Raw genomic sequence first — 22180 nt, 5'->3', positions numbered from 1 at the left:
TAGCTTTTATTCAAATGTACGGGCAAAGATTATAGTTTCTCAAAAATAAGATCATCCGGAGGCTTCGCAGGTTTCTACCCCTCTTTTTTTGGTGGGGTTGACGTAGGGCTAGGGTTGGCGACTTTTTCCACATATCCCTGGAAAGTGCTTTAGCTTTTGACAAAAAGCAGTGTTCAGCCCAAATTATTTTCCCTCCTTTTTCCTCATTTTCCCTTTATGAGAAAAATCACTGTTTTTGTCTTTACCGTGTGTTTGTGCTACCTTTTTGGCTATTCAATTATCTAAATTCATACTTGGGATTCATATGGTAAGGACCAAAGTTGCAGCCCCAATTTGAGATTCAATTATCTTTCTTTTACCAAAACAAAAACAAGATAAAAATTTGGGTGCCTAAGAACTCTTTTAATCGCACATTAATAAACTCTATTCCTTCCACTATCGCAAAAACCCGAGACTTTACGCATGATTAACAATTTTCCAGCTACATTAATTACAAACGTATGATTAGAAAATAAAAAGGCTATAAATAACTCCAAGGAAGAAGCTGGCGTGGGGATCGGAGTTTCGATACTACTTTTCATAATTATACTTGTTCAAAAAGTTCAAAATCAAGACCACTAGGATCAAGAACATTTACATCGCGAGTACATAATGCGTAGCTTCTTAACAATTTTTAGTTTTCAGTATAATATAAAAATAGAAAATCATTCCTCTACTCTCCACTTTCATGAATCGATATCGCCCACAAAAGCGACAGCACATACGCCTCCTTTCGACTCCATGCATGGCAATATAGCGACTGAGCATATATCGAGAAAGGGATGACCAAGATAACATTAACAAATCAAAACAACCTTTTTACATCTCATTATAACTTCAACTTTCTCATCTTTTCAACCATCATTAACATCATATGTACACGCCAGAAAAGTAAAAATACATCAACAAAAGGCCAACGCTATCAAACAGAAGAGAAGAAAGCATAAACCTGAAATTGCAAAAATATGTATCGTAAAAGTAGCGGTGACGATAAGTTCCTTCTTTCCTTTTTTTTCACAGAGAAGTAGAACATTGGCTTCCTTGCTGGGAGCTCAACGGGCCGGTTGGAATCGCCGGCCCGAAATCCATAACCGCGATGCAGTTGACATTGATTGGATAATTCCACGAAACCCAAGTCCCTACCTTCCACCTTATCCTCCCATTCGCTTTGACACTGATCGCCAATTTGCCCGAGCTCTGATCACGGCCCACTTCATAACCGAAAGAGGGAGCGACGGGAATCGAAGTCCCCACGAGGGAGGCGGTCAAGAGATTGGTGTCCTGGTGCCCTTGATAAAAGGGTGGAAGCGGATAGTCAAGGGTTATCTGCTGGCCTTTGTAGGCGACATAAACCCGGAGGCCATCGTAGTAGATACCGACCTTGGTGTTAGGGTTTGTGGAGACGAGGGTGACTTGGAGGGAGGAGTTGATGAGCTGCGGATTGGTGGAGAGGTTGAGTTGGTAGATTTGGGCTTGTTGGAGGGAGAAGCGGGGCTTGGTGGGATGGAGGAGGAGGTAGATGAGGAAGATGAAGGAGAGGAGGGTGGTGAAGAGAGTGGACAAGGCAAAGAAGAGCTTCTTGTAGAGCTTGGGTTTGTCTAGGTTTTCGTAGAACCGTGCTTGCTTTTCGGCACAGTGTTTGGGCGATCTTATGTCAATTTGTGTCATTTGTAGTTGAAGTGAGAGAGAGAGAGAGAAAGAGAGAGAGAGAGAGATGAGAATGAAGGATAAGGAAGGAAGGAAGGGGAGACTTGGCTTGCTAAGGAAAGAGAGGTGATAGAATGGGGTTTAATAAAAGGAGAGACTAGGCAAAAAGGGTGAAAAGCAACCGTTGGTTTAATTGGGTTTGACTGGCAGCTACTCCCTTTCTCTCTCTCTCTCTCTCTCTCTCTCTCTCTCTCTAGATGGAGGGAAGATATTTTACTGGAAATTTACCATTATCATTTCATGCACGACCAGCATGAAATTTTTTTAGATGACCATACCCCCTTCTTCCTAGTTTGCTTCTGTAGTTTCACTCAAACTGAAGAAGACATGCTTAACTACATTGATGAAAATTTCAAAAAGCACCTTTGACAATGACTGCACCGGTTCCAAATCGACCCCGATTTCGCCCGTTAATTTTCTTCTTCAAGTGCTGGCTTTGACGAAAGGTTCGTAAGCATACAGTTTTTTTCCAAACAAAAGGCTCATTCACTGTTTATGTTTATCTGATTTTGTTCGTAACTATTATATGCATAGTCATTACATAAGATACCCTCTCCTATATTGTATTTTAAATACAAAATGATATACATTATGGCTGTTAAAATGGGCTACAAACCCATATTCTAATCCACATTTATGTTGATGGATCATAAATAAGTCACCTCAAACTTAAAAGCATTGGTTATAGGGGGTGGCTAGCATGATCGTCCATTGTAGAATAACAGTGGAACGGTCAAAGGCTAGCCACTAAAAAGGCCTGTTTGTTTGTATTTCTTTTTGTGTTTTTAAACACTTTTTTCTGTTTTTTTGTTCTTTTGTTCAGGAACAAAAGAAAGCAAACAAAAACACAAATTTTGTGTTTCTTGTTTTTGAAACACTTTTGAGAAACACTTTTTTTTTTTTTTTTTTCTCTTATTTTCTTGTTCTTTTTCTTTTGGTGGCGGCCTCGCCCACGGCCAGAGGCTCGCCGGCCGGCCCAGGGCGAGTCGGCCTCGCCGGATGGGCGAGCTCGAGCTCGCCCGACCATGGCGAGGCCGACCTCGCGTCGGCACGGCGACCTCGATCTCGCCCGGATCCGGCGAGGCCGACCTCGCCCGGCGGCGGCGAGCCTCGGCCTCGCCCGGTGGCCGGCGAGGCCGCGCCTCGCCCGCCGGCGGGCGAGCTCGGCCTCGCCGGATCAAGGCAAGGCCGACCTCGCGCCGGCGGCGAGCTCGATCTTGCCCAGATCCGGCGAGGCCGAGCTCGCCCAGAGGCCGGCGAGCCTCGGCCTCGCCGGCCGGTCGCCCGGCCAAGGCCTTGGCCGTGACCGGCCAAAAAAAAAAAAAAAATGAAAAAAGAAAAAAAAAAAAAAAAGGAAAAATAAGAAAAAAATAGAAAAAAAAAAAGAAATAAAAAAAAATTATCCAAATTTACCAAACATGTTTCTGTTTATTTTTATTCCCGGAACAAGTTTACCAAACGCGTTGTTTTGTTCAAAAATTGTTCCCGAATGAAAAACATTTTTTTCTATTTCATTTCCTAGAACAATTTTTAAACGAAACGCAAACAAACGCACCTAATCCTTTTGGAGGAAACCGATAACGGTTTTAATTTGTGACCCCATGTTTCCTTTTTTTTTTTTTTCTGACTTCCATGTTTCCTTAAATACCAAAGTATCAATAAATAAATACTGGCAACAAGCTCAAATTTAGAGATAACAGCAAAAGAAGGCCCACGAAATCAATTTTCTTAAATATGAAGAAAGAAAAAATAAATAATTACAAGTAAAAAAAAAATATTATAGCTTACTAAAATAGTCATTAATGTCATTACAAAAATCTATTAAATTTAAAATATGAAAAAGCGCTTGAAACATCAGCTTCGCAACTAGTAACAAAATCATTGTACAATTAAATAGTTGATCATTCCTTTCATTCAAACCAAATTGCTCTTAAAGGACTCTCCAATAGACAATTGATATCAATTATGCATTAAACAAGTGAAGCAAAGAGAAGATCAAAATAAGAATAATGAGTTAGTAGAGAGTTCCAAAAAAAATTAGTAGAGTAAAAAATGTATTCACCATATGAAAAAGTTAGGATAAGAATAGTAGGAGTGTCAAAACTTTTTTTAGTTCACTTGAGTGTCACAAATTTGAAAAATTGATTACTTGAGTACTAATTCCAATTTGTTTCACTAGAAAATTTGACGTGGATGATGTTTGTTCGACATGATATCGCATGCACTGATATGGCCAATTTTTATATTTTTTATTTATTATGCTTTTTTTTTAGGGCCGACGAGGGTCATCAACGACCCTCACTACCTAGGCGAGGCCATCAAGGCCTCACTAGGCTGTTAAAAGGCTGCAAGGGCCTTCACAGCCATATGGATGAGGTTTGCCTTGCCCTCGCCATGAAGGCCTTAGGTGAGGCATCACGGCCCCTTCTTGACCACTGGTGATGCCACCCAAAGCGGCAAGGGCATTGCAACCTCACAAGCTACAAGTGAGGCCGTGAGGGCCTTCATGACCAAGGGCGAGGGTTTCACGGCTTGTGAGAATGACCCTTGTTAGCTCCAAAGAATAAAAGAAAAATAAAGGCAAATAAAAAAAGAAAAAGAAAACATAAAAGTAAAAAATTCCACATATGATGATTTGTCAGAATTAGAACTTAATTAATCAATTTTACCTTGATGTGGTACTCAAGTGAGAGAAATTTTTTTTTTGGTATTCAAGTAAGTGTCGTATAAAAGTTTTTGACACTTATACTATTCTTACCCTTAAAAAAGTCATAAGAAGAAAACTATTTTCTTGTCTTATTTAAAGAAACAAATTAAAGTGATAATCTTCAAGAAAAATGATTTAGTGTGACCTTTTAATTTTGTCTCCAAAATTTGAGGTTGCAATAAGGAACATAGAAGTCAAGAAAATGAAAAAGAAAGAAACATGAAATCAACGATTAAACCGGTTAAGGAAGTCTGCAGGTTTCCTCCAAGAGATTATGTGGCTGGCCTACGACCGTTCCACTGTTATTCTGCCGTGGATGGTCACACAAGCATTTTCCTTGGTTATAATGGATTTTAAAGTTAAAAACCCAAATAGATAGTTTTAGTAGATCCGTTAGAAACCCATTTTTAACCTGTTTAATAAATAGATTAGGCTAAGCCCACTTTGGTTCTCCTTTTTCCATCTTCGGTTTCATGACTTGCAACCTTCGCCCTTCGTTGCTCAACTTGCGCCATCTTTAAGTTTTCTTTAACCTCTAACTCGCATCTTCATACTACTACTATGACAAATTGCATTTCTTAAGAAACCCAAACTTTCACCCCCAACTCCATGCCTTTGTCCACAATCCAATCCCTGAGTTCCCTCACAAACTTGATGAGTTAGTTTATGGAGCAGCCCAGTCTTCAAAAGTAAATTTAAGGAGAAAAGTTGTTAAAAATGGATTCTAGGTCAATTACAAGTTTTGTAGGGTGAAGTTAAGTATGGATTACTAAATTAGCATCGGATACAAATGAGTCAATTTAGGTATGATTACCTTTGATCCAATCCATTTATTTAATAGGTCTAATATATATCCATTATATAATTGTATCCTTGCCATGCACATGCCAAGAATGATTGGTTGTTTGAGTATAAATTTTAGCCGTGTGGTTCAGCCATACAAGGATGATAAACATAGAGGGACGATTTGAAGCAAAAGTGGGTCCTAATGACTTTTTGAGTAATACACAGTCCTTACGTTTTCTTGATTGAACATTTCCTAACCCTAGTGATTGACGGGCACGACATGGGGATGTCTTTCTTAGCTAGAATCAAAAGGGGCACGTACTTTAATAATTGCTGAAGACAAAAGCAATAGCCTTTTAAAAGAGTCACGACACGTAATGGAGTAGTGTGTGACATTGGTACAATCACTTCAAACTAGAGACACCTACCTTTTCATCTCCACTTCTAATTAACTCTTGTCGATTTTTGCAGTGAACTATTTTATATGTATATATGGAAGCAAACTTTGGTTTGGCTATTAAAATAAGCCGTGATTAGGGGTGCGAGGTTGCTTAAGTTACTAAGTAAGGAGACTTGTTGTCCTGTGGCCCCTTTATTTCTTTGAACTTTGTGCAAAAGTAAGAAAACACGAAGAATCTGGGGACTTGCTTTTGAAGCCCATGAGAAACATCCTTCCTCACTTTTAAATATATTTAGTTACAAGACCTTTATCGTGTGTTGAGTCGCCGTTCCTTTTGAGCTAAGAAAAGGGTGTACCATTGATGGAATCACATTAGCTCATCCTCTGTGACAGTTGTTAAAAATGCTGAAAATAGTGACTATATTACTTGAATAGTAAATAAAATTTATATATGTTCTTATTAGCATCTCTTTGATGTCTTGAGGCACGACAGCTTGTGGTAAATCCATTTTAAATGGGATAAAGTATTATTCTTATTGGCTTAATATTGATTTACCAACAATAAAAGGGATGCTCATTATGATTCACGGGTGATTATCACAAGGACCATCGTGGCCGGGACACGGTAGACGACCTGCCGAAGCTCGGCCATTCGATCTGCGTGCAGGGCGAAAAATCAACGCGGTTCGACGGGCCAATCCTTAGTCGACCATTCCAATCCTCACGGTCAATCAAGCTCTGCCTGACAAAAACATGTGGGACCCGACAAATCTTCAGGTTGAGAATCTTGAAAAGGGCATTACAGACTGGGAAGCAGAGACGTTTGAAATTAGAGGAGCTTCCCACTTTTTGTTCTAGCTTTTGAGACTCTTCGTGTTCATGGAGCCCCTTAATCAACAAAAGCTGGTTGACCCCATTTACTTTATTAATGATCTCTCAACTTCTCCTTTTTCTTATATATATATATTGCTCTCTCTTTTGTCCATTAGATTTTGCTTTGGGACCAAATAAAGGGTCTCCTATCTTTAATTGCATCAGGGAAGGACAATAAGCTCTCTAGTTCGATTGGACTTTTAGGCGATAACTTTGTGGTGAGTTGGTGATGAGGATAGGAACAACTTCTCATTATGACCCTTAGGATATGTTTGTTCCAAGAATATAATTAGTTTTTTTTTTTTTGTAATATATGGTCGAAAACGTTTTTGATATTTGGATTTTTTTTTCAAAAAATGATTTCAATCTCATTATTTTATCTCAAGCAAAAAAAAAAAAAAAGACATTTTAAATTTTAAATTTTTATCTTTTTAAAAAATTTTAAAATTGAATTTTTAATTTTCTTTTTTCCTTGTTTCTCTTTCTTTTTTCCCCTTCTTTCGCCGTAACTAGGCGACGATGGCCACAGCCGAGCTTGAGCTCACTGGCCTCGGGTGAGCCACAAGCTCACTATCCTTGGAGAAGCCTGAGCTTGCCAAGATCGGTTAAGCCGCGAGATTGCTCGGATTTAGCAAGTCTCTAGCTTGATGACCTTGGCCAGCTTGGGTTCACATGGATCGACTAAGCCTTGTGCTTGCTAACTCGCAAAATGGCTGGTTATTGGGTTGCTAGCTGACAGAGGAAGAAGGACAAAGGAAAAGAAAGAAAAGAAAAAGAAGATAAGAAAAAGAAAAAGAAAAAAAAAGAAAAGAAAAATTAAAAATTCATTTAAAAGACCCTAATCATTGGCCAAATGGAGAAGCTAATAATTCCAATGGTTAGGCTCTTATGTCCCATAAATGAGTCCCCATGCTACCCTATTTTCTACTGTGATTGTATATTAATTCTCATTGTATTTCAGTTTATGATAGTTTTATTCCTGTATATTATTGTATCGTAATTTTAATCCATTTGAGTGCCGAAAATATATAAGAAATCATTACAGACAAGGAGAACTTTTTCCTCTTGGCCATAATAAAAAAAAAGGGGATTGTTTTTCCATCGTCAACATTTATTTCTACCTAAAAATAACAAAACAGTGTATTTATTCAACGAGCCACGAAAATTATTGCTCCATTCTGCTTTTTACTTCCAACAACTGGCAAATAAGCAAAGAACATGCGATTCCGTGAAGGCACATGATGACACGAATAGCTGTAGGCATCCTTTGTTTCGACAAGACCACACGATAGAGAAGTGAGAGGATCGCCTATGCACGAATTGTCTTGTAGCCTCTGGACTTTTGTTATGTTCAGGGATCTCATGTCCTATTGCCTTAGAATGGCAACTTCTCTTTCAGAATCAATGTGCGACCGACAAGACGAAATCGACGCTAAAATTCGCGTGGTCAGGAGTTACCATCACCACTCACATCCTCTTAAGTGGACGCTGAAAATGAATTAAATCTCCTAATCACTTGAATTATAATAAAACAGAGGTATTGTGTATAGATATTGTGCATAAATATCATCGGTCTCTTTTCCTTCCTAATTCTAATGACATTTTGTACGGGCAAATCCCGAGCTTATTAAAAGATCCGTATCTATAGAAAAGATTAAGGTCAATATCTAGTATCAACTTGAGATTTTATGATTTCTGCACAGGGACACAGCATTGCTACAGCAGAAAGTTTGGAGACATGTTTTAGCTGGTCTTTCTATTAAGGTTTATGCTAAACATGATATCATAAACAAACAACCAAGAAGGTTAGCTTGGAAACTTTATGTATCGTTTCGCCGAGTTCTTTGTTCCATCATCTCTAGATAATTCTCAAGTGGCCTTTGTAAAGACATGTTTTCCTGAGGCTCCCTAACAAACTGAAAATTTTAATTGATATGAGTAAACAGTCCAACTGAGAAATGACAGTAAAAAGGATGAACACTCCGTAATTTTCCATTGACTTATCAGTTCTTGCGAAAGTTCTTTGCCTGTTACTACACTAACCATGGAAAATTTCGAAATAACATCAATTAAATCTATCTTTACTTGAAGAACTACAGAAGTACGTGAAGAAAACATAAAAATGGAGAAGAGAATCCCAAAGTTCTAGACATTATAAGACAAGGAAAATCATGTGAGAGCCGGTTTTCTCGCACAGAGCAAATGCAAAAATGTATCTAGCACTATAGCTTTCTCAATATGGAGCAAGCAAAGAGACGTTGCATATAATTTGCGCTTCACTCATTCCCTCCACAAGAGGAATTGATACGCAATTTATGCCCAAATTGTCCTTTACTCGCCTTTGACTGGGGACATTTTTCTGTGAATCTCTTCCAGCTCCTCGAGCTTCTCGTCTAGTGCTCTCCTAAGTGAGGTCATCTGTTTATGTTTGCTTCTGGAATTCGGTTTATGTAGACCTTGAAGTTCAGCCTATAAATTCTGCTGTCCAATAGACGGGTCCAGTTGGTGTACTTTTAACACTTTGTTATGTGAGGTTTCAATTGTCAAAGGAACTGAATGGAATGGAAAGAGAGCTCCACAGCCTCCTGTCATAACGAGTGGTCTTTCTCATCAGGATAATTCTCCAGTAAGCATGAAGAACCTCGTGAGTCACTAGGAAACTCAATTTATCTGAAAGCTACTTACCTACTTTATAAAATTCTCAATTCAAATTACCTACTTGTGCACATTATTTAACTTCGCAAATTTTGTTATCTGCACTAGTTAGAACACGTGCATCGTTTGAGTGCACATCGCTTTGTCAGCTTATGGCATGAGGTGTGGCATAACTTTATTTGCCTGGTCTAGTATTCTTTTGATAGGAATTATATGTTTAGACAATCATAATTGCTACCATTGATAAAACACATTGCTGGAAACATGACAGTTACGGTGTGCATTCTAATCGAATACCTTCAGATTTTATGCAGTCGTTTGCTGAGGGGAAATTAGTAACGGTACCTGTTGCTTTCCCTGCTCTGACAAGTCCAATGCTGTACAGTAGAAGCCTTGCAGAGGATCGACATGGAGCTAAGATGTACATCAGGAACGATGCCCCATTTGACGGAAAACATTTTCCTCCCTAATAAGTTGATGCAATGCTTGCAAATGCTTGATCACTGCATGAACCCCTCAAGGATCATGCCTCTCGGTTTCAAACTGATGTTTGCTCACGAAAGTTGCTCTTGTTTCTTCTCAATCACCAATTCCTAAATTTATGATACTGCAACAGTCAGGGAAATGTTGTAGCAACGTATGGCATGAACTTGCATGGTTGAACTTGAAGATATAAAAGCACAAGAAATTGCTACATCCAAAAATGTAGACTAACTAAAATTTGGAGGCATTACAAGCAAAATTTTCAAAACAAAAATCATGCAGAATTTTCAATGGGGCATCGGGACTGCATATTGGCAATGCTCACGAATAGAACAGAACATAAATATCTAGTATCTGAAACTGTATGTTCCAGGAAAATCCAAAGGCAAAAGCGTGACTGTTTCCAATTCCATGAATCATATTGCTGAAAGATTGCGAGCTCCATTTGAGGTCTTCTGCTTGGTATTTTGACAGAAGAGAAGTACCAAATCTATATACATTCCAGGACATGATAGTTAAAATGTTAGGCTTGCTGGGGAAATAATAGAAGCCCAGTTCAAGTAACACAGGAACAAAGGGGAAAATCTAAAACGGAGATATGTTTTGCACGATGAATGAGACAATTTAAGAAGCATCATAGTCAGTAGTCATTGTATGAGCAAGTTTAGTCCGTAAGTTGCATCCCTTATGACTACAGATCTTCTGGTTGCCATGGAGATATACTAGATTGCAGGTGACAATCTCCACTAATGTGGAGATTCTTAAACACTGACAGATTTTGGACTGGAAGTGCTTATAAGGCCAAAAACAGCAGCAATTTGTTCACTGTGCTGGATCAAACATTGTTCTTTTTGTCCTTTTTCCACATCATGAAGAACAAATTCAATATTCAGAACATTACCCAGTTTCTTTATTCGACTAGCCAATTGGCCCAGTTTGTCATAGATCTCCTGTACCTTCGGGTGTGAAGTGTCACCCACATAGAACTTGTGAACTTTATTTTTCACTTGAATCCAGCTACAATCAGCTTCTTTTGTAACAAATTCAAGTTTCATCTTCTTTCTAATTTCTGCTGCATCTTCCCAACACCAGCCAAGCCTTCTTATTTGATAGCAAAACATAAGCAGCAGGGTAGTCTGCATCCTGCTAAAAATATATTGCTGCAGCTTGTTTGCAAGTTCAACATTGCCGTGAACTTGGCAAGCTCCAAGAAATGTATTGCAGACCTGACCAGTGAATCAGCCATGAAAGGCAGTGAATTTATAAACTGAAGGGGGTCGGCAAAGGATCCTGATCTGCCCATATAGGCCACCGAGCATGCATAGTGGTCAATTCTCTCGTCTCACAGAAACTCGAAAAGCAACTTCTAGGTTTCCACACCCTATATACATAGTGATCAAAGCATTGGAAATGCACTGATTTGAGTCCAGCCCTGATTTTACCGTCTCGCATGTATTTGCTCCCTTTACCAATAGGGAGGTTGGCAAATGTAAAAGCACTCATTCCGATTCCTCTCTCCTCAATCTCATGTAGCAATTCAAAGGCTTCGTCGGACTCCAAGCTCTTGGCATAGGCATCCACAAGGGTATTGAAAGAAATTAAATTCTTTTCAAATAGTGCATCAAAAGTTCTCTGAGCGTCTTTCCCGTGACCCGACCGAGAATAAATGCTAATAAGAGAATTGGTCATGCAAGTATCGCCGGCAAAGCCCAATTTTGTAGCTAGCTCGTTTATTTGTATCCCCATGTCCACATCGCAAGTACTTCCACATGCCTTGAGATCACTAGCAAATGTGAAATGGTTTGGCCTCACTGGACCTTTTATCATTTCCGAAAAGAGTTTGATAGCCTCCCCATTGTCTTCAGTTTGAGCATATCCTCTAATTAATGCAGTTCAAGACATCACGTTATGATCTTGCACCCAATTAAACACCTCTCTTAAATCATGAAGCGATCCACTAGCTACACACTTCGTGCACATGTCCACCAAGCTGCATCCAACTCAGACATCCTAAGCCAATCCAGACCATATAACCCAGCAACACAAATGCACCCCCCCGCGATTGTAACTCCAACTCCAGACATGCCAACAAAACAGCTGTGAGTGTAGATCTATCTGGCCAGGCACACTCTCAAGCATATCCAGAAACAAATCAACAGCTTTCTTTGGACAGCCCAACAGAGTATATCTCGTCATCATCAAAGTCCAAGCAACCACACTCCTCCCGGGAGATTTCTTGAACACCTTACGAGCTGAAACCAAATCAGTACTACCCGTTGTAAACATGCTAATTAATGCACACCCAACAAACCCCTCAGAATCAGCATAGCAGCTTTTGATTATAAACCCGAAAACTATATCCCCAATTGATGCATTATCGGGAACCGGACAACCGTAAATAACCTCTACAACACAATAATTATTAGGGAAAGAACCATCTTCAAGCATGTGAACGAAAATTATCGACCCCTTCGAACTCCCATGTGATTACTGGCATAACAAGAGATCATGGAATTCCAGGAAACCAAGTCCCTTTTACTACCCATGTCCATATATATCCTCTCCGCCTCAGCCTGGTCATTGGATTTTGAGTACAGACCGATGAACGAGTTAAAAATCACCTAGTCGGACTCGAGCTGGGACCGAGCCAAAGCGCGATGGACGCGCCTCCCAAGTGCGAATACTCGTTCATGGACGTACAATTAATAGATGATTAACTGGTATTAGCAAGTTGAGTCAACTCGAACTCGACTTCCAAGCGCGTTCAAGTTTTGAGCATCTTTTTTATGCTTTGAGGCGTGGTGGCCCTAGTGGTGAACCGTTTCAAATGTGATGAAGTCTATTCTTTTTGTTGGCTCTATATTGATTTGCTGAAGTCCATCACAAATCGTGAGTGTTTATCACTAGGAGCATCGTGCCCAGGACACGATAGACAATCCGCTGAAGCTCGGACATTCGATAACAAATGCAGTTTGAGGGGCAACACAAGTCAATCCCAAGTCAACCATGTCAATGCTTACAATGCTCGGCTTGGCAAAGCCACGCTGGACGTAACAAATCTTTAAGTTCAGGATGTTGAGACTTTCGGCGTTTATTGAGCCCCTTAATCAATTAAAACTGGTAGGCCTCATTTACTTTATTAATATTCTCTCAACTTTTCCATTTTTTTTAAGTCTATTTTTTCCCTCTCTTTCGTCCATTAGATTTTGCTTTGGGACCAAGTAAAGGTCTATTATGTTTGATTGCAACAGGGGAAGAAAGACAATAAGCTGTTTAGCTCGATTGGATTGTTCCGGTGGTTAGCCTCTTATACCCATTTATCGAGTCCTTATGCTAGCCTATTTTCTACTCTGATTGCATAAGAATTCTCATTGTATTTCACTCTACGGTAGTCATATTTCTAAAGATTGTTGTATCATAATTGTATCGTAATTTTAATTCATTTGAGTGTCGAAAACAAATAAGAAATCATTGCAGAGAAGGAGAATTTTTTCCATTGTCAATATTTATTTCTGCCCAAATGAGCAAATCGGTAGATTTATCCAACGAGCCACGAAATTATTGCTTTATTCAATATTTCACGTTCAAGAACTTGCAAGTAAGCGAAGAACGTGAAATTCCTTGAAAGCACATGATGACGAAAATAATGGTAGGCATCCTTTGATTCGACAAGACCCCAACACAGAGAAGGGTCGACATCATCTTTTACATGAATTGTTTTGTAGCCTCTGGACTTTTGTTGTGCCTAGCATCTCATGTCCTATTGCCTTCGAATGGTTAACTATTCTTTTCAGAGCCAATGCGTGACTGACAAGATGAATTCGACATTAATAACTGCGTGATCAGGAATTACCATCACCACTCGCACCCTCTTAAGTGGATACTTAAAAATGGATTAATCTCCTAATCATACAGAGATACTGCATATAGGTATCGTTAATATGTGGCACCGCTTTCTTTTTCTTCCCAATTCTGATGGCAACTTGAATAGGCAAAGTCCTAAACTTATTGGAAGATCTCTATCTCCAGAAAAGATGAAACTCATATCTAGTATCAACTTGAGTATTGTTACCGCAGATAGTTTGGAGAGATGTTTTAGCCAATCTTTCTATTCAAGTTTATGCTAAACTTGATATCATAAACGAACCGTTGAGAAGGTTAGCTTGGAACCTTTATATATCCTTTCACTGAGCATTTTGTTTTATCATCTTTAGATAAATTCTCAAGTGGCCACTGTAAAGAAATATTTGCCTCGAGGCTTCCTGACAAACTGAAAATTTTAATTGATATGAGTAAATAGTAAAGCTGAGAAATGAAAAGTATTAACACTCCATAATATTCCAATGAATATCAATTCTTGCGAAAGTGCTTCGCCTGTTACTATGCTAACCATGTAAAATTTCGAATTAACGTCAATTAACACTATCTTTATTCCCTAACGAAATTAGTCAGGGCAAATCTAGTTTCTTTACCAAAAAAAAACACTATCTTTATTCGAACAACTACAGAAATATGTAAAGAAACCATAAAAACTGAGAAGAGAATGCCAATGCTCTAGACATTATATGAACGGGAAAATCCTGCGAGAGCCAGTTTTTTTCCACAGAGCAGAGGCGAAAATGTTGCAGATTTAAAGAATAAGCAGAGATACTTTGTATCTAGCACTGTAGCTTGCTCGATATGGAGCAAAGCAAAGAGATCTATTTGTACCTGTATTTACTACATTGTGATGGAGAAAATTCACGATTACACTGAGCAATCTGTGCCATATGACCTCAAATTAAGTACATCGTTGTGTCAATGATTAGTTCCTCCGCAAGAGGAAAAGATACACAATTTATGCCCAAATTGTCGTTTACCCACCTTTGACTTGGAGACATTTTTCGATGAATCTCTTCCAGCTCCATGAACCTCTCGTCAAGTCCCATCCTAAGTGAGGTAATCTGTTTGTTATCGTTTGCTTCTGGAAGTCGGTTTATGTAGACCTTGAAGTTCAGCTTATGAATTCTGCCGTCCATTAGACGGGTTTGGTTGTCCTACTTTGAACACTTTGTCATGTGACGTTTCAATTGTTCTCGCCTTCCTTTCATAGTGCAGCGGAGCAAGAAATGTCAATGGAACTGAATGGAATTGGAAGAGACAGCTCCTCAACCTCCCGTCGCAACGACCAGTCTTTCTCATCAGGTTGATTCTCCAGTGAGCGTGAAGAACCTTGAGAATCAGTAAGAAACTCAATTTATCTAAAAGCTATTGACCTACTTTATAAGATTCTTAATTCAAATTACTTGCTTGTGCACAATATTTACCTTTGCAAATTCTGTTATCTACACTAGTTTAAACACATGCATTGCTTGAGAAGACAAGTGGCTTTGTCAGCTTATGGCGTTAGGCATGGCATAACTTTGCTTGCCTCGTCAATTCTTGTTTCAGAGGACATGGATATGCTTTTGATTGGAATTGCACGTTTAGATTATCATAATTGCCACATTGGCGGAAACAACATGACAGTTACAGTGCGCATTTTATTTGAACACCTTTGGATTATATGCAGTCATTTGCTGAGGGGAAACCAGTAACGAGTAGCCGTTGGTTCTCTGCTTTGACAAGTACGATGCTGTATGATGGAAGCCTTGCTGAGGAACAATATGGAGCTAATATGTACATCAGGGACGATGCCCCATCTGACAAAAAACAGTTTTTTCCCCGACAGGCAGATGCAATACTTCCAAATGGTTGATCCCTGCACGAACCTCTCAAGGATCACGCCTCTCGGTTTTAAACCATTGTTTGCATACGAAAGTTACTCGTGCTTCTTCTCAATCACTGCTTTTCTGAAATTATCCATCTGCAACAGTCTGGGAAATGTTGTAGCAACATACGGTATGATAGCATAGTTGAACTTGAAGACAAAAAAGCAAAAGAAATCGCCACATCTGAAAATGTAGACTAACAATAAATTGGGGGTATTACAAGCAAAATTTCTGAAACAAAAATCACACAGAATTTTCAACCAATGAATTATGGGGCATCAGGACTGCATATTGGGAAAGCTAGCATTGGAACAGAACATAAATATCTAGTACTGGAAAACTGCACACTGCAGGAAAATCTAAAGGCAAAAGCGTGACTGTTTTAGATTTCATTAATCATTTGCTGAAAGTTGGCAAGACCCATTTTGAGGTCTTCTGCTTGGTATTTTGACAAAAAGAGTACAAACTCCATATACATTTAAAAACATGATATTTACATTGTTGGGCTTGCTAGGGAAATGATAGAAGCCCGGTTCAAGTAACATGGAAACAGAGGTGAAAAATCTAAAACAGAGATTTGATTTACAGAATGAATTAGACAAGTTAAGAAGCATTGTCACCAGTAGTCATTGGATGAGCATGTCCCCTCCATAAAATGATGGAACTGGTTTGCATCCCTTACTACTATAGATCTTCTGGTTTCCATGGAGTACTTGATCACAGAATGACAATCTCTGCAAATGTGGAGATTCTTAAACACCCTGATAGATTTCGGACTGGAGGTGCTTATTAGGCCAAGAACAACAGCAATTTTTACAGGGTGGTGGAGCAAATGTTGTTCCTTTTATCCCTCCTCCATATCATAAAGAACAAATTCGGTATTCAGAACATAACCCAGTTTCTTTTTTCTACTAGCCAATCAGTCCAGTTCGTCATAGACATACCTTGCCTTTGGGTGTGAAGTGTCTCCCAAATAGAACTTGTGAAATATATTTTTCATTTGAATCCAGCGATAACCAGCTTGTAAGATATTTCAGTTTCATCTTATTTCTGATTGCTGCAGCATCTTCCCATAGACCAGATGAGGCACACGTTTTCAATAGCAAAACATAAGAAGCAGGGTCAGCTAGTTCCTGCTAAAAACTCATTACTACAGCTGGTTTCGCAAGTTCAACATTTCCATGAACTCGGCAAGCTCCAAGAAATGTAGGCCAGACCAGTGCATCAGCCTTCAAAAGCATTGAATTTATAAATTGAAGAGCATCGACAAGGGATTCTGATCTGCCCAATAAGTCCACCATGCATGCATAGTGTCCAATTCCAGGCAAGATTCCATGTTTCGTGTACATTGACCTAAAGTGTTTTTATCCATCATAAATCAAACTCACAGAGCTACAAGAGGCTAAAATAGCAACATAGGCAATCACATTTCGCCTCACACCAGCCTCAAGCATTTTACAGAATGTGTCCAGAGTTCTCGCCACAAATCCATGTTTTGTGAAACCAGTGATCATTGAAGTTCAAGCTATAATATTTTCTCTCTCGTCTCACAGAAAACTCGAAAAGCAGCTTCTACATTTCCACACCCTGAATACATAGTGTCAAAGCATTGGAAAGGACTTGATTTTAGTCCAGCCCTGATTTTACCATCCTCGCGTGGATTTGCTTCCCCTTACCAGTAACGCCGATAGAGGCAGCTCCACTTAAAAGGCTGGCAAATGTAAAAGCACTCATTCCGATTCCTCTCTCAATCTCATGTAGTAGTTCAAAGGCTTGATCGTCCAAACTTTTGGCATAGGCATCCACAAAGGTACCATGAGAAATCAAATTCTTTTCAAATAGCGCATCAAAAGCTCTCTGAGCGTCTTCCATGTGGCCCGACCAAGGATACATGCTAATGAGAGAATTAACCACGGAAGTATCAACGGCAAAGCCCAATTTTATAGCTAGAGTGTATATTTGTATTCCCATATCTACATCACAAGTACTTCACATGCCTTGAGAGCACTAGCAAATGCAAAATGGTTTGGCCTCACTAGACCTTTTATCATTTCCGAAAAGAGTTTGATACTCCTCATTCTCTTCAGTTTGTGCATACCCCATGATTATCACTGTTTAAGACATCACGCTATTATCTTGCATCTGATCAAACACCTTTCTTGAATCATGAAGCGATCCACCAGCTACAAACTTCACGTACATGTCTGCCAAGCTGCATCCAACACAGACATCCAAAGCCAATCCAGACTGTATAACCCATGAACGCAACTGTACCCCCAACAATGGTAACTCCAACTCCAAACATGCCGACAAAACAGCATTGAGTGTAGATCTATATGCCACAGTTCCACTGACAAGCATATCCAGAAACAAATCAGTGGCTTTTGTTTGGACAACCCAACTGAGTACATCTTTCCATCATCAAAGTCTAGGCCACCACATTCCTCTTGGGCATTTTCTCGAACACCTTATGAGCTGGAACAAAATCGGCACTACCCTTCGCAAATGTGTCAATTAAAATGCACACCCAACACACACATCAGAAGGCAGAAGAATAGCAAACGTGCCAATTAAAATGCACACCCAACACACACATCAGAAGGCAAAAGAACAGGCCAAATGCCATAACTTGGCACGGGGACACTTAAGTGCCATAACTTTGAAAATGTACACTTACGTATCACTTTTTTTGAAAAGTGGGACACTTAAGTGCCACATCCGGTGACCCCTACTAGAAATCCTACATTGCAATATTTTATTATTTTTTATTGCCTATGTGGCTCGCCGGAGAGCTGAGTTGGCTCTAACTCACTAGAAATGACGTCATCGGCATAATAAAAGCTCTGAATCTTCCAAAAACGACGTCGTCTCCCCAAATGCCCCAAATCTAAAACCATAAATCGGCCAAAATCCCTATTAACGTGCTCGAATCCAAGTCTCGAACCCTAATTTTCATTTGCCCAAAATTCCTTCGTCAAATCTTGGAAATGGAGAGCAGGACTCACAGCAGCGCCTCAATTTCCTCTCACTGAAGCGAAGGAGAAGGCCAGCATTTCTGTTTTTGTGGGTTATCGAGTCCAAGAAGAACATCGTGGACTCGAATCAATCATGGGAGAAGATTTTATGGATGCGCCTGATATAAAGAAGCGTCGAAGTGCCAATACTTCAAATGGGTCGATGCTTGACCGAGCCACAGAGGTGATATTGGATCTACTTCATAAAAGATGGCAATCTCCATCTATATTCATGGACGACTTGGACGATGTCAACTCAATGCAAGCTCAAGCGTCTTCAGTTAAACTTTTCAAGAATGAAGTCTCAATGCACGCTCAAGCATCTTCAACTAAACATTTCAAGAATGAAGTTTCAACGATGAAAATTGAACGAAAGTGTTACAAAGCATTTATTATGATGTTATTTTGTTGTCTATTGTACTTTATGATGAAATGTAAAGCACTTGAAAATGAGAAAAAGTTTCTCTGACTGCCATAGTTAAAAATGGTGTTGTTCTGGATTAAACGTAGGTTTTTTTCTTTTTGAAAGATGCGAGAAGTTTGTGTTGTTTCACAAGATCATTGTGGCTTTGTTGTTGTTTATGCTGTCATATGGAGTTGCCATAAGTTAAATTACCATCATCTTCTCTATTTTGATGCAGACCAACATATACACAAGACAAACATGAGTGATTACTTGAGTGTCATAAGTTGTATTTAGTAATTACTTAAGTGCTAGTCGCAATGAAAAAAGGATCACTTAAGTGTCAAAGTTATTATTAAAGTGATCAGTTAAGTGTCACTTGTAGTTAAAAGTAAATAGTTAAGTGCCAAGTTCTTTAGAATATGACTAGTTAAGTGCCAATTTTTAATTTATTTTTGTGGATTTTTTCTAAAAATTGCGCCAGCCACCACCATTGGCTACACCACCAATCATCACCACTAGCCACACTACACACTAGGCGCTCCAACCACCACCATGTTGGTGGTGTTGCTGCACAAGGTACTAGTGCAAGTTGAGCCTTGCACTAGCTTACACCAATACACATGGTGTAAGATGTGACAAACTACACACTTGCACCAAGTGTAGGTGCAGCATAAGCTTATAACCCCCACCACAAACCATAATCACCGGGCATCACCACTAGCCACATCAGCACCTCAGCCACCACATTAGCACCCCAACAACAAACTCACTACCACCAAACATCACCATTTACCACCACTAGCCACACCAGCACTCCAGCTACCACCACAGAACACCAACAACAGCAGCAGTAGCAAGTAAAAGCAGAATCCATGACAAACAACAAAAATTGACAAGCAACGCAAGATCATTTCATTGATATTGAAATTAAGTCTCACAATATCAATGAATGACAAACTAAAGAAAAAAAAAGATAACCATCCATAGCAAGTGTTATTATAACGTTAACGTTTATATAACTATTTTGACTCCTAAGCTCCACAAATCCTATCACGTCCCATCTCATCAATCAATATTTACGACACCCCCTCTTCGTGCTTTTTTTAATGGGCCTTTCACTTGATTCATAATTCTTGCACTCTTTCTAACTGGATGCACAACTTCTTCTTCAACCTTCTCAATATCCACTGACTCAGATGGAGCTACAAATGTCCTAGGCCGAATTGATTCAAAAGGAGCTGCAACTGGGTTCTTTCTCTTATTTATTGTTGGCACAATTGATGTTTTCTTTTTTTGTTGGTACAGCCGTTGATTCTTGAGTTGGGCCTAAGATAAGAACCTCTGAACTTCTCATAGGCAACAAAAAAAAAAAAAGTTGTCAGTAAAGGTCTACAGCATAAATTTAATTAAATGTAGCTAATAAAACTTACATTCAGAATAACTGTTACAGTATGCTCATCTATATAAAGGCCATAGCCATATTGTCTTAATCTCTTCCCAAGTGCCCCTCTTGTTTGAATAGGGGCGTCACTTTCAGAAACTTGTAATTTGTTGGCTCTTTTTTTTGCTTTCTTGGGCCCTTCAGCTACAAATGAGGCTTTTTTGACCAATTCTTTAGCTAGGCGTTTTCTAGATGGCCTTTGTGTAGCTGCCTCTTCACCTAGCCATCTTCTAGTTGTCCTTTTGTGTAGCCCTTCAACTTCAAAGTGACACCTCTTTTGTTGGGCCTTCTAGTGGTACTTGGTGGTGGTACTTGTGGTGCCCCTTGTAGTGATTCTTCTGGTGGCCCCTGTGATGACCCTTGAGGTGGCTCTTGCGATGGCCTTTCAGTTTACAGTTGAGTTCCAACTTGCTTTCTTCGAACCTGAGAAAGAGGCAAAAGACACCATAAATATAACATCGAGACATATAATAATGTAAAGAAAATGAAAAACTGAATACAAATGGTTGAATTTACCACTGGGTATTTCTTTTGCTGCTGAAGAATAGTTGACTGAACTGGCCGTGATGTTGTTTGGGCCAATCTTTCAACTGGCTGTGATGCTGCTTGGGCTAATCCTTCAGCTGGCCGTCTTCTACCTTGCCTTCTTCGAACAGGCTGTTCAATTTCATGACTTACTGGAGTTCTTCTTGTGACCTAACAAACACATTACATACAAGGCCAAATAGGATATTATGTACATTTTTATGATAAACGACAAAGCAACATAAACATAAAATAAATTTCATGACTTAATGGGATTCTAGTTGTTGATTGAAGAACAATCGACTCATTTGACCTTGCTGTTTGTATTTCTCAAGCCGTCTCTTCGCTAGGCCCTTCACCTTGCCTCAACGGTTGTTGTTGCTTCCTCAACTGACAACCTTTAATATTGTGGCCTGCTAGGCAACAATAAGAGCATGTTATCTTTGCACCTTGCTTGCTCATTCTTTGCTGACCCAAGACCTCTCCCTCCACCATTCTTCACCTTTGTTTTGGCTTTCTAATTTTCTTCTTCAGTGGCAAAGGTTGAGGTGCTTCATGATCCATGGGCTCCCAAAACTTGCTACTTCTAATTGGCTACATCATGAACTGATAGGAAGCAAGATATTTTGATTTATGGTATCAATCATCGATGTAATCATCTGTATTGTCGCCCTTCAACTGGATGGCACATATGGCATGTGCACATGGAATTCCACTTACTTGCCATGCTCTACATGAACACTTCTTGCTTCCTAGATTGATAACATACTTATAAGCACCCTTCATTATCTCATATTCATCATCTCCATTCCAAATGGGATGACAATGCCTACTTATAGCTAAGTTCTCATCCAATTTCTTGGCAATCTTAGGACCATATTGTCTTGTCCACTTTGCAGCCTCATCTATTTGTTTCTGTAGCCGAGTCATAACCGCAAATCGTATATCTTCAAGCATTGAGATGACTAGTTTGCATCTGACATCTATTATCTTCGAATTAAATACTTCACAAATGTTGTTGTCGATGTTATCGCACTTGAACTCCTCACTGAAGAATGCCCTGCACCAATGCTTTGGTTCTAGTTGAAATAGGGTAGCATAACCTTCCTTTGTCAACTGAAGCAGTCCTTCTTTGGCTATCCTAAAGTCAGCCATGTTTGCACTCTTTGCTAATTGCCAAAATTGCAATTGCAGCTTATCCCCTTTGTAGGTCTTTGCTCAATTTCCGTATATGTGCCGCTTACACATTCGATGTTCAGCATGGAACAACAACTTGGTTATTGCCGGAACCAATCCCTACAATAATTCAAAGTAAGAAATACTAGAGCAAATTACATGTTTATATTACAAAGCAAACTATTGACTAAATTTTTCGAAAAGCAAGCATTACCTTT

General features: G+C 39.4%; 2 protein-coding genes across 2 annotated transcripts; both read right to left on the bottom strand.

Moving 5' to 3' along the window:
- Positions 1-808: 808 nt before the first annotated feature.
- LOC104424241 (NDR1/HIN1-like protein 26) lies at positions 809-1799 on the bottom strand. The gene has a single exon (XM_010036606.3). It carries the CDS (start codon positions 1705-1707, stop codon positions 1054-1056), a length of 654 nt encoding a protein of 217 aa, XP_010034908.3. The 5' UTR covers positions 1708-1799; the 3' UTR covers positions 809-1053.
- An 8612-nt stretch (positions 1800-10411) lies between these two features.
- LOC108955937 (pentatricopeptide repeat-containing protein At3g49170, chloroplastic) lies at positions 10412-17761 on the bottom strand. Its single transcript, XM_039304976.1, has 6 exons — positions 17523-17761; positions 17048-17294; positions 12142-12223; positions 11746-12055; positions 11031-11529; positions 10412-10876 (listed from the first exon to the last, which is right to left on the bottom strand). The coding sequence occupies exons 1-6, from the start codon at positions 17759-17761 to the stop codon at positions 10412-10414; spliced, it is 1842 nt and encodes a 613-aa protein (XP_039160910.1).
- Positions 17762-22180: the final 4419 nt, after the last annotated feature.

Source organism: Eucalyptus grandis, chromosome 11 (genome assembly GCF_016545825.1).
Source record: "Eucalyptus grandis isolate ANBG69807.140 chromosome 11, ASM1654582v1, whole genome shotgun sequence".
Taxonomy (NCBI): Eukaryota; Viridiplantae; Streptophyta; class Magnoliopsida; order Myrtales; family Myrtaceae; genus Eucalyptus; species Eucalyptus grandis.
Note: the sequence above shows the minus strand (reverse complement) of the source record. Positions and strands in the feature narration are given on the sequence as shown.

Coding starts and splice junctions, on each gene's coding strand:
- LOC104424241 (XM_010036606.3), bottom strand. CDS start 1,707: ATGACACAAATTGACATAAGATCGCCCAAACACTGTGCCGAAAAGCAA.
- LOC108955937 (XM_039304976.1), bottom strand. CDS start 17,761: ATGCTTGTCAGTGGAACTGTGGCATATAGATCTACACTCAATGCTGTT. Junction 12,224..17,047: donor AGCAAATCCACGCGAGGATG/GTAAAATCAGGG, acceptor TCCAATGACCAG/GCTGAGGCGGAGAGGATATA. Junction 11,530..11,745: donor ATAGATCTACACTCACAGCT/GTTTTGTTGGCA, acceptor TGCATTAATTAG/AGGATATGCTCAAACTGAAG.